Here is a 13,002-nt window from a genome sequence, read left to right as displayed (position 1 = left end):
CACACACACACACATTTTCAGAACCGCTTGTCCCATACGGGGTCATAGGGAACCAGAGCCTGACCCAGCAACTCAGGGCGTAAGGCTGGAGGGGACACACCCAGGACGGGACACCAGTCCATCGCAAGGCACCCCAAGCGGGACTCAAACCCCAGACCCACCGGAGAGCAGGACCCGGTCCAACCCACCACGCCCCTAGCCTCAAAACAATATGTTATTATTATTGTTGTTATTTTTATTGCGAGTGTAAAAGAGGATTTCTAATACTGTTTTGTTTTTCCGTTGCATTTTGTGTTAGCCAGCCACAGTTTTGTCATATCTCTTTAAAATGGTGGGAAACACTGCATGATTTCAGACGTCTTTGATGGACTCCTCGCAGAAGTTAAATTAGATTTTTGCCATTCCTCTGGTTTGTTAACTCACCGTTGTGTCTGCACTTGGCTCGCAATTTTGAAGTTGATCTTTATTCTTCTTGTTTGTCCCAAGCAGCCAAGGGCACCTTCAAGACTGTGAGCGGCGCCTCGCTAACGGAATTTGAGCTAACTCGTAAGTTCCTCTTAGTCCACTATCTGTTTGAGGGTGCTGTGCTTTGAAGATTGAACAAAATATTCACACCCCCTCTGGCTACAGCACAAAATCCTTAACACCATCTCTGCTTTTTGTTAACAAGCACTTGCTCTAATCAGTCTGTTCTCTCTGTGATGCCTGTAAAGGTGCAGCCTCCAGATCACCCCAAGGCACCATCATTCTCTGTCCTTCTGTGGAGCCATCATCTAGTCACGACTGTATTGGCATTCAACACAACTATGTGTCATAGCTGACATGTTAACATTTTTATGTTCTCCTCCAGACTGCTAACAGTAACTTGGAGTCACGTTAATTAAAACACTTGCATGTTTTCTTCCATACGCTTCTGAATGTTGGAACTTCTCAATGGTGTTATGTTGTGTTTTTGTCAACTTTTTACATCCAATCAGTGAGAAAGCCTGTTCTAGATTTGTGAGACTTGACTGTTCAAATGGATCATTCAAAGAATGATATTGTAATATTTTTAATATTCAGACTCTGTCCTAATCAAGGTTGTGCAGAAGAAAGTCTGATGTAAGCACATAATGTGTTCCTTTACCCTAAGGAGCTGCTACCTCTCTCTTGCTGAAGGAAGGAGGTTCTTTAGCCTGTTCTGCTGATATGTCAAAACTCTTCTCTCTGTTTTAGAGATAGTTATTTTAACTTATTTAGAGTTTCTCTACCTCTCTGGAAGTGTACAGACACCCCTCGACTTAGACCGCTCTTCAACCCCTTACACAAGTCAAAAGCAACGTATGTCAGATTCCCCTACCTCCCCCACCATTCAGCATCACCACATGCTCATCCTTGACTATATGCGCAGCATCCTTCACGATCGTATTTATTCTTGATACGGCTAAACCTGGTTCCCATGCTATAGACGATAATCTCTGTCCACCTTCATACTTCCTTATTATTTTCAATTTCATCTCCAAATTGATTGCTGCTTGCAAGATGGTTCTCGTTTTCCTTCAAGTGCACGTTTACCACCAGGCATTGTGAATAACAAAATGGGTAAAAAAATATGTGAAAAAAGCAGTACACTAACAAGAGGCGATGCGTTCACCGCTCAAAATACATGGGAACTGGGAAGATGTATGGATGAGTGACCCATTGTAAGTAATGTATCTAGCAGTGCAAGTCACGATGGTGAATAAGGTGTGTGGACTGATAACACTACATAGCGTTCATTGGAAGTTGCTTTGGAGAAAAGCATCTGATAAATACACACACACACACACTGTCTGAACCGCTTGTCCCATATGGGGGTCGCGGTGAGCCAGGGCCTAACCCGGCAGCAAAGGGCTGGAGGGGACACACCCAGGACGGGATGCCAGTCCATCACAAGGCACCCCAAGCGAGACTTGAACCCCAGACCTGCAAGAGAGCAAGGACCTGGTCAGACCCACTGCGCCACCATGCCCCCCAATCTGATAAATAAATAAATGTAAATGTAAAATAAATGTAAATGTAGGATGCAGCTTCCTGCCTTGTCTGGTTATGCCAACTTGTGCTTAACGTATTTTAGATGTTTTGCGTAAAATAAAAGCGCTATCCGTAACTATCCATAAGTATGCTGGGAATTTACATAAGTCAAATTTACATAACTAGAGGGTTGTCTATGTATAGTTGTGCAAATCTCTTCACATTTGTCAAACAATCAAATTACTGGAACATTATACACTCGCCATATTGGGAACCTAATTTAAAGTGTTAAATTTACACTATGAGTGTTTTTTTTCTTTTGGTAACACCGCTAACGCTTTGCAAAAGGTCTCACTTGTACACTGGGAAACTGTTAATTCTGACAGGGACAGTATTAAACTGGGTAAGGAGTTTCTTCTGTGCATATGGTATAAGAAGTTCTCCCATTGCATCACAATGGAAAAATACAGACAATTTGGTTGAAAGATAGTTATGTGATTTAACCTTTTCTGCTGTTTCATTTAGCCCATGGACATTAGGCTCTGGAACATTTCTAGTACATTAAATGACAATCATTAATGCAGGTCTTTCTTCCACCACCCTTCCCTACCTCAGAGCTGAGCAAGTACAAGCGCTACGAGATCGTGATGACGGCCTATAACATCATTGGAGAGAGTCCCCCAAGCGCCCCAGTGGAGGTCTTTGTAGGAGAAGCAGGTAGGGCTGGTGGTTGTGCATTATTGGGCTTCTCGCTCCCTCACTGGCTGAGTTCCAGCCACCTGTCATGGTAACAAACAGGGAACACAACAAACATTGAGTCTCTCTTTACTTCAGTGTTGCAACCATGCCAAATCCTAAAGCCCGTTTAGTGCACCCATACTTAATCATATCCATCAATCATATTTTAATTTCTTGATGTCCATTCTGGCAAAATGTAGAATGTTTAGTGAAAATAGTGTATACAGACATACAGCCTTGACTCTTACTTTTGACAATAATGTCATAAAACCTACTGCATGGTCACTTATAAGAAATTAATGCCAAAGTTTTGAAAAAGCAATGTGAGAATGAAATGAAAAATAGCAAATCAGGAAGACGGTGACACAGATATTTTGAAAAAAGTGCTACAAGGAAAAATTTATTTTCAACATATCAGTGAGTTTAGACGATTATGTGAAAAAGCATTTTTTTCCAGCTAAATTCACGAGTGTATTACTTGAGAGTAAAGAGTCCAACTCTTAAATACTTTTCAGTGTTTTTAAAATAATTGTTGTATACTCCATCTTTAAGAATATCACATGCGAGTTAAAGTTAGATGTCAAAAATCAAAGTTAACTGCCTGAAGCGTGACCATGACCCGTAACATCCTGGTTTTTTGTCAGGGTGTAGCAGGGAAGTTGAAACTTTTTCAAAGGTAACTTGACCATTATGACCAGAGTTTCTCTCGTCACTTAAGAGCCAGGACTGCCAGTGAGCAGCCATCTGTTTGTGAGGAGGAAGGGCAGACTTGTGACAAACTGGAGCGGTGAAGACAGAGCTGAAATTTAGCACACAGCAGCGCTGAGTATGGGCAAGTGAGACCAGAAAAGAGGTTCTGGACAGCATCCAGAAGTTAATCGCAGAAGATGAGGGGAGGAGTGTTCTGGTCATAGAAAGAGAAAGGAAACCAGGAGCACCACTGCCCTAGGGAAACAGGAGGAGAGCCTGTGCAAACTTCAGTGCTATGGATGTTATAAGCTTTGTGAATGATGCAGACAGCATTTTTTAATCTTGTGCAGAAGTCATGAACCTTTTATGTACCCTGTGCCTTTAAAAAGCAAAAGATCAATATTTAGTATGTCAACAGTAAATTATTTTGCTTATAAATTGCTCATGACCTGCTGTTCTAGTAAAGGATTCGGTGGCTGAGGTTTTCATGTTATGCTGTCTTGGAATATAAGCAGCAAAAATCTTTTTATCCATGATGGTACAGCTGAAACCATGGCACAATTCCTGTTGTAGCAGCTGCTGCTGTTCCAGTCAAGACTGTCTAGACTCAGCACGCTGCAGTCACTGAGTAAAACACGAGCACATTTAGCTGACATCTGGGCGGTGTCCTTGGGAGCAAACCAAGCAACTGGTTTATGGCTTAAAAGTTTCATCTGAGGGGGGCCGCGGTGGCGCAGCGGGTTTGGCTGGGTCCTGCTCTCTGGCAGGTCGGGGGTTTGAGTCCTGCTTGGAGTGCCTTGCGATGGACTGGCATCCTGTCCTGGGTGTGTCTCCTCCCCCTCCAGCCTTGCTCCCTGTGTTGCCGGGTTAGGCTCCAGCTCGTCGCTACCCTGCAAACCAAACCCTGCAGTTTGGGGACTTATCTGTACTATGATGTTTGGGCAAGGGGGGGAAAGTCTTTCAGTAGGGTCAGAGGGTCAAACCAGTGTAAGAGTTTGTCGATCCCACCCTCAACCCCCCCAACAAACACATGATAAATAACACATGGCAGAGCGATGGATATATCAGGTACCAACAAAGGCATGCTGCAGCCTATCCCCACCCCCACCTATTCATCACTGCCCAGCCATTCTGAAGTGCATGTACAGACTGCCCTTCCTCAGTGCATTTCTCAACCCTGGATAGTCTCTGCTGGTCTTAACACCCTAAACAAAATGAAAATCAGTCCAATCATACTGTACATGGGACTCTATGTCATACTCAGAATGAAATTGCTCCTAATAAGTTTCTCAAAGCTGAACAATGAATCCAAGCCTGTTCTCAGATGTACTTTGCTGGAATGGTTCCACCTCACTCGACACCCTCTATTTCAGCAGACACGGATTTCATTACGGAGTGTGTCTTGTGTAATCGGAAAAGCCTGGGTGCTTCTGTTGCACCCATGATCAGTACAAGTATCTATCAGTTTACAAACGTAATTCATTCCTGAAAACTGAAATATACCAAGCATTCTTATGTTGAAACCCAATATGCCATTATTTCTTATGGAAAAAATAATAATGTGTTCCTGTACTCTTACACCCCACCTAAAATTGCTTTGCTTTTCATTTCTAAAAATAATTACACTGCTGTATATTCAATTATACATCAGTACATGACAAATGAATGTAAATACAAAAGGAAAGGAAGACACATGAAATTTCAGAATATTGCACATATTATTTACTAAAACACAATGACAACAGCATTCGTGAAAATCGTAAAGATGAAACTTCAGTGACAACAGTAGATTATGTAAGGGTTTTTGAAGTTTTATCTTGAAAAGTCAAAATGTTGTCTTTAATTGCCCAGCTAAACACATGCCAGACTTCTGATGAAAGATATATTTGTGAACTAAATAAAAAAAGACATGCAAACAAAACGTAGGCATACGTTTCCAAAACAATCGCATTTTGTCAACAAAGATTTGCTTTGACTTCTACCCTCCAGTTTCCATTATCTTCTGCATGTTTGCTGGGACACCTGCTGCAGCCTCTGAATCTGCAGAAGCGACTTAACCAGCTGTTCTAATGTTCTGCAGGCCAATTTACAAGCATTGTCCGAATTGTAGAATTCGCCATTCCTGTCGCTACTGCAGTATCCTTCAGCCTTTTGCCCTTGTCGAGTCATCTAAAAACACCCATATTCTCCTCTAGGATGGGTACTGTCAGTCCTTTAAGTACAAATCTTAGCCCTCATGAAAAGGAGAGTAAAAACATCCTCGCTTTTCCTATTTGTTTAATTGAGAATAAAAATGTCCTCACTTTTCTTGTTGGCTAGAAATGACATATTATGGAAACATTCAAATAAAGGACATCAAGAAAAATGCAATAACAAAAATTTTGCTTTATTTAGCTAAGTGTAGCATTTACAGTAGCTTGTGAATACGTAAAGTGTGTACGTATGTGTCATACCCACTTAGAGAAAACTATTGTTTTATGGATAACAAAATTATTTTCATGTTTAGATAGTACTTATAGGAATTATAAAATAAGAGTAACATAGTACTACAAATGACATTTTCTTATGCGTTTTTTGAGTGTAAATTTTTAAATTTTGATTCTAGCTGGGGGACTTACCAAAACTTCAAAGGAACTTTGAAGCCCATGTGCTCATCAAAGGAGGGTATTATTAATTTTCTTAGGCTGTCACTTCTAAGATTCATGTACTGAGGACTTGCATATCGAGGGATAATTGTACCTTAAATTGCACCAGTAAAATATATAGCTTTACAAATAGAAGAAATTATAATTCGCTTTGTGTAAATGTGGCAGCTATGCATTTATTTATTTAGCTGTTGCTCTTCTCCAAAGCTGCTTACAGTGTTAAGATACTTACAGTAATTTACCCATTGATAAAGATGAGTAATTTTTACTGGAAGGTGGCCATTCTAACCAATAACTACCTTTGGCCCCATTCATTCATTATTATTAACCACTTATCCTGTGTAGGGTTACAGTGCTCTGTCCCTGCAACATATGCCATAAATTAGGGTACACCATTAATGAAACACCAGTCTATACCAGGCCAGTTCAGTTGTTCATTCACACACATACTGCAAGAAATTTAAGGTTACTTATTCAACTATAACACATGTCTTTGGGCTGTGGGAGGAAGCCCACATTAACAGGGGTAGAGCATGCAAACAGTTGGATTTGAGCCTGCACCAAATTCAAATCAATTTTCAATGTATTATTATGGAGCACTCTTCTCATGAGAATGGCACAGAGTTCTGAACAAGGTTGTAATGCTAAACAAGCTAACTTAGAATAATGTAAAATTACAGACATAACACACATAACTTACAACAGAGTGAGCCAGCTGGTAACAGTGGAAAGAAAAACAAAACATTCCCTATCCCTAACATTCCCTAAGAGAGAAAAATAAACCTTTGGAGGTCTGAGTACCAGTGGCTGTCAGCTCTTCCTGGGCATTCTTCTGTGGTGACAGAGGACATCTATGTGGATATGTCTAATAAGTACAACTGTCAAGACTAAGCTACAGTCCATCGAAATTATAATTCAATGGTCAACCGCAAGGTTGCTGCTCCTTTTGGTCACTTTGCTCTCTGTCACACCTAGACATTTTTACATTTTTTATTTATTTAGCAGACACTTTTCTCCAAAATGACTTCCAATGGATACAATGTAGTCTTATCAGTCTACACAGCTTATTCACCAAGTTGACTTACACTGTTAGATACACTAATGAGAAACACATGAGACCTAAACAAGAGTATTAAATAAAACTCCCAGTTTCTGTTGCATTTAGAGCAGTTAAAATTGTGTAATTTAGAGTGGATAAGCTTTGTTTACAGGTTACAGCAAACCCACCCACCAAAGATAAAAAGTTATTTCACATCCACTGTTGTGATTTCATTAAGTATTTTGCTGAAGATAAAAAGGTGAGGCTCTTTAGTCTGACAGAAACATTGAGTTGACTATTCTCAATGTAAGAATGAAAACTATTTTTTTTTAAAAAAATATTATATGGAAATATTTTGGAGAAAAGGATCAGAACTGTCAGTAGTGTCATGTCTGCCAGGGTGAGACAGACCCAAGTGCGGTTGAACGGTTTTATTCTACACAAGATCGGCAGGTAGAATGCATAGTAGTAAGCGTATTGAGGGTCACCGATGAGCAGACATCAATACAAAGAGAATTTGAAGTCATAGTCCAAGAAGCGAAGCCAATGGTCAGGGAATGAAAAAGACAAGGAAACCGGGGGACCTGGGTTCAGGGAGGACTGGAACAGGGCAGGGTAGGAACAGGAACCGGAACAGGTACGGGGACAAGGACAAGGAGTAAAACAAGGATTTTGGAGAGATCGCAGGAGACCGCAGTCGTGGGTGAGTGGATGGTTCAATGAGGTTCCTCGATCTGGTCGATCAAGGGTCATCCTTTTATGCTCTGTTTTCCTCATCATCCACAGGTGCGTTGTGTAGCAAAGAGGTCGTGGATATGACAAGTAGAGCCAAGCGAACCCTAACCATAAATCCATTAAATTAATGTATTTCTGAACATTTTCTGCTGCAGTTATTATGTTGAAGGATTTAAGGGTGGCCTATGACACTGATGACCACAATAGTTTACTTAGTAGGCTTGAATATTTAGTCAGAATATCAGCTATTGCTTCAATAATTTTGTCCATATTTATCAAATCATCAACAATTTGTGCTGAAATTAGTGCCCCTTCATTCTTGTCTAAGGTAATTTATGGCATTCCCCAAGGTTTAGTGTCAGGTCTATCACTGTTCTTGCTCTATATACTGCCATTGGGGATAACACCAGAAAATATTAATAAAGCCAAATGTAGCAAAGAAAAACAGAAATTGCATTTACAAATATACTTTTACGTAACAGAGTAACAATAGCCAGCTGGCTAACGTAACAGAGTTAGAACCAAAATAAAAGAAAGGCCAATTTCTAACCGGTATTTTTGGCCCATTTTTCAATGTCATTCTCTTGTTTCTCTTTTTTTCTCCAGATCTTTGTAAAAAGCAATAGGTTATGTTACTGGGGGGGTGCTTACTCATGGGGCCCTCTGGTGACTTTTTCTTTCATTGTGAAAAAAAAGAGACCAGACTCTTTTCATATTATTTACCAGAGCGGTTTTATGATGCAATTAGCAAATATTTAATAAAAGACATTTCAGATTACTTGTTCTCAAAGTTGCTAGATTTTGTTGTTTTAATATTTTTGAAATTGTCATTAGGCCTACTCCTGTTGCAGAGGACCATAATTTACTAAACACAAGCATTTGCAAGTGCAATTTCAGAATTACACAATCTCATTCTGCAAAAAATTGCACTACACATTTTTGTACTTTTTTGTCAAATTTTCATGTATTACAATTTGCAAATTATTTTATTATTTAAATTTCCTTCATTGTTTATTTGCAATTTCTTGATTTGGTAGGTTTTGCAATTAAATGCTACTTTAATTTTTTTCTGCTCGGTGGGTGTTTTTCTTGGTGGTCTTGCTGTATTTTATGTACTCTGCTCCAACTCAAATCTTCCCATTCAGACTGATATTTTTTATGACCTGAATTAGCGTAATACCATGTTTTGGGGAACACAACAATCGCATAATTGCAGAATTGGGTGCGTTTGTGTTTTCTTTGTAGGGACTGGGACAAGAACAGTTGTACCCAGACCAGCATCCTTTTAGCTCCTCTCTGGGTCTCCTAATAGGTGTGTGAACTACCGGCTTCTGCCTGCTGTCTGATGGTAACGTGCACAGCCTGATGGCACAATGTGACCTTCTGTTCCACTGGGGCACATATCTCATTTCAGGAGCCATCCTGTCAGTAGGCAAGAGGTGGCCCGGGTCATTTATAGTGAGAGCTGCTTGTCTCCGGCATTGTCTTGGTTGTTCTTGCTATACGATTTATGAACGCAGAGTGGAGCCAGGACTTTCGCTGAGTGATAACACACCCACATGAGAGGACAGAAAAGGACTAGCAAAGCTTCTGGTATCATATAAAAAGTGTATTGAAGGTTGGAGCATGGAGCCTGGTCATACCCCTTCCTCTCATTCCCACACTGGCAACCTGGCTAAACGTGGAAAAGTGGAAATGAACACCAGGGGTGGCCAATCCAAACGAAATGGGGAGACAAAAAGTCCTGGAGAGCTGGAGGACAGCTGTTGGTGTGCTGACACAGGAACTGAGAAAAGCTGTTCGGAGTTTGAAGACAAACAGTTTTATACTGTGTTAGAGCTAAGAAACAGGCTTGAGTTTCTGTTTCTCTTTCTCATGTTTACATTGCTTGAATTTTCTGCTTCTATTAGCTGTTTTCCTGGTATTTCTTTGATTTGGACAGTTGCGTGTTTGGACAGCTGAGTTTTATTAACAATTGTTTGTATCAAGTTTTCTTGCTGTATGCCTGTGTTAAAGTGCTCTGTGTTACTGCATGAGAAGAGCGCTCTATAAAAATAAAAATAAATAAAAATAAATAAATACAAACAGAGAAGACATAATGGCTACCATAATAAAGTACTTCTATAGAGCTATAAGTATGCCTACTGGCCACCGGGGAAAAGAACAAAAACTCCCAACTGAAGGTTGAGGGAGAAAAAAAACCTCTGGGGGTCCACGCGCCATTGGTTGCCAACCCCTCCTGGGCATTCTAGAAAGTAACAGTTGTAAGCCCGTGTAACAAGTAATGATGATTATGTTGCTGAATGGCATCTTGGATCCCCAGATCAGCATGGAACGTCTCATTCGTCATGGCAGATAGACATCATCCTCTGTCAGCATGGGATTCATCTGTCACCACTGGCTGGCCTCCTCAGTTCTTATGTAATGAGGTAGTGCTCAACAAGAAGAAAGAACAGAGTTAGTAATTTACTACTTAAGTTAATTTAATATGCATTTTTATAAAGGTGATAAAAACAACCAAGGCAGGTGGAATTACATTTCGAGGTGCAATGCCTGAAAGAACATGTACGTCTTTAGTCGGGTTTTGAAAACAGAAACAGACGGGGCATTTCTAACAATAACTGGTAGACTATTCCACAGTTTAGGTGCTCTATAACTAAAGGCGCGACCTCCTACTGAGGTCTTATTGATCACAGGTACTTTAAGGTAACCTGCATCTAATGAACAGAGAGATCTTCCTGGGATATAAGAATCAATGATCTCACAAAGGTAAGCCAGAGCAATTCCATGTACTGCCTTATAGGTCAAAAGTAGGATTTTATAATCAACTCTATAAGAGACCGGGAGCCAATGCAACAGTTTAAGTACCGGTATTATATGGTAAAACTCCCTAGTTCTAGTGACAATTCTCAGAATCCCGTCTACATATGAATCGCCACAATTTAGCTATGTTTCTTAACTGAAGGAAGCACAACTTAGTCAAAGCACACACACACACACCCATTTTCTGAACCACATGTCCCATACGGGGTCGCGAGGAATCAGAGCCCACCCGGCAACACAGGGCAGAAGGCCAGAGGGGGAGGGGACACACCCAGGACAGGACACCAGTCCGTCGCAAGGCACCCCAAGCGGGACTCGAACCCCAGACCCACTGGAGAGCAGGACTCGGTCCAACCCACTGCGCTACCATGCCCCCTAGTCAAAGCACGCACGCACGCACGCGCGCGCGCACACACACTTTCAGAACCGCTTGTCCCTTACGGGGTCACGGGGAACCGGAGCCTACCCGGCAACACAGGGCATAAGGCCGGAGGGGGAAGGGGACACACCCAGGACGGGACGCCAGTCCGCCGCAAGGCACCCCAAGCGGGACTTGAACCCCAGACCCACCGGAGAGCAGGACTGCGGTCCAACCCACTGCGCCACCGCACCCCCCTAGTCAAAGCATTTACATGCAATATAAATAAAGGCTTTCCATCCAGCAGGACACCCAAATCCTTGACACAATCCATATGCTTGAAGCTAATACCACTTGTTGTAAAGACTGGTGTGATTATGTTGAGAGTTTTGGCAGCACCACCCACCACAAGTACCTCTGTTCAACTGGCAATTAGAGATAAGAAAATTTTACTCATCCATAATTTTATACTGGTAAAACAATTAGCTAACGACACCACATGTGATGGATCATCAGGCTTAAACGATACATAAAGCTGTGTGTCATCGGCATACGAATGGAAATTCACATTGTGTTTGCGAATAATGTCACCCAATGGTAACATATAGAGTGAAAACAGTAATGGCCCCAACATAGAGCCCTGTGGCACACCATGCTGAACTGTAGTTGAGATGGAGGTGGTGCAGTCATTAGATTTCAGTACAAGTTGTTCACGGTTAGCTAGATACGATTTAAACCACTTCAGAACGGTGCGTTTTAGTCCAACCAGTTTTCCAAGCCTACTCAGTAGGATACTATGGTCTAAAGCAGACCTGGACATTTTACGGCCCCCGGGCCACATCCGGCCCTTTGGGTGTCCCTGTCCGGCCCACGAGAGTTCAATCGGAAATTAGAAATCAAATGTAAATAAGTGTACGCCATGCACAGAATACAACTGCATTGCTTTTATTTTGAAAGTGACAGCTTTTTTTTTTCAATTTACGTATGCGTGCCGTGACGAGAAAGATCAAGGACATCGGTCGCAGGAAATCTGTAGCTTCAGCTGCAAAACAAAGCGGACAATTTTGACTATTTCTCCTTGGCTTTGATGAGAGCTGCGAGGTCCGCAACACAGCCCAGTTACTCGTCTTTGTACGTGGAATAACGAAGGAAAGTTTAAGGTTACAGAGGAGCTGGCAGCAATATGGTCATTGAAAGGGACGACGACAGGCAGGGAGTGGTTTGTTCATGGAGGTAAATGCATGCTTGGACAAGCTGGGACTGAAATGGGACAAACTGGCAGGTGTTACAACGGATGGTTGTTCAAATCTGATGGGGAAAATGTCAGACATTTGAAGCGGATGCAAGGTAAAGTGACTGAAATTAACCCAGAAATTGGTATTTTTACATTGTATTATATCAGGAGGTGTTGTAAGTCAGTGTAAAAATTAACCATGTTATTGATGTTGTAACTAAAATAGTTAAATTCATCAGGGCATGAGCATTGAATCAGAGATAGTTTGTTGCACTTTTCTTTTTCCCCCTGCGGTATGGATAATACACCCAGCGATGTTCAGCTCCAACTCATCGACCTGCAATCTGATACACTACTGGCAGAGCACTTTTAGTCAGTATCACTGCTGGATTTTTACTCTTCACTCAAAGAGGAGAACTTTCCACACATGAGGAGGCATGCTCAGAAGATGTTTGTTCTCTTTGGATCTACCTACATATATGAACAAACATTCTCAGTGATGAAGTTCAACAAATCCAGATACAGATCCTCTCTCACTCATGATCACCTGTCAGCTGTCCTTCGCATATCTACCTCAGACATTCAACCAGACTTCAGTGCACTTGTTCAAACCCAAGACAGACTGTATTTTTCTCAATGAACACGAAAAAAGAGCCAAAAAACATTAAAAGCACTTATTGCTTTTTGTATAAAGTTAATTAATTGCTGGTCTTTAACATACTGCAAAACACACATTTTCAGTATTGTT

The 13,002-nt window shown here is 41.3% G+C and overlaps 1 protein-coding gene across 2 annotated transcripts in view; it reads left to right on the top strand.

Moving 5' to 3' along the window:
- Positions 1–13,002, top strand: part of LOC108922541 (protein sidekick-1-like) — a 376,626-nt gene that overhangs the window by 351,079 nt on the left and 12,545 nt on the right. For both annotated transcript variants that reach the window (XM_018732731.2, XM_029250679.1), the window contains 2 exons: positions 490–546; positions 2,608–2,709. In XM_018732731.2, coding sequence (XP_018588247.2) covers positions 490–546; positions 2,608–2,709 — 159 coding nt within the window. The remainder of the gene's footprint in view (positions 1–489; positions 547–2,607; positions 2,710–13,002) is intronic.

This window comes from Scleropages formosus, chromosome 3 (assembly GCF_900964775.1).
Source record: "Scleropages formosus chromosome 3, fSclFor1.1, whole genome shotgun sequence".
NCBI classification, from domain to species: domain Eukaryota; kingdom Metazoa; phylum Chordata; class Actinopteri; order Osteoglossiformes; family Osteoglossidae; genus Scleropages; species Scleropages formosus.
The sequence above is the reverse complement of the archived record's forward strand: the minus strand, read 5'-3'. Positions and strand labels throughout refer to the sequence as shown.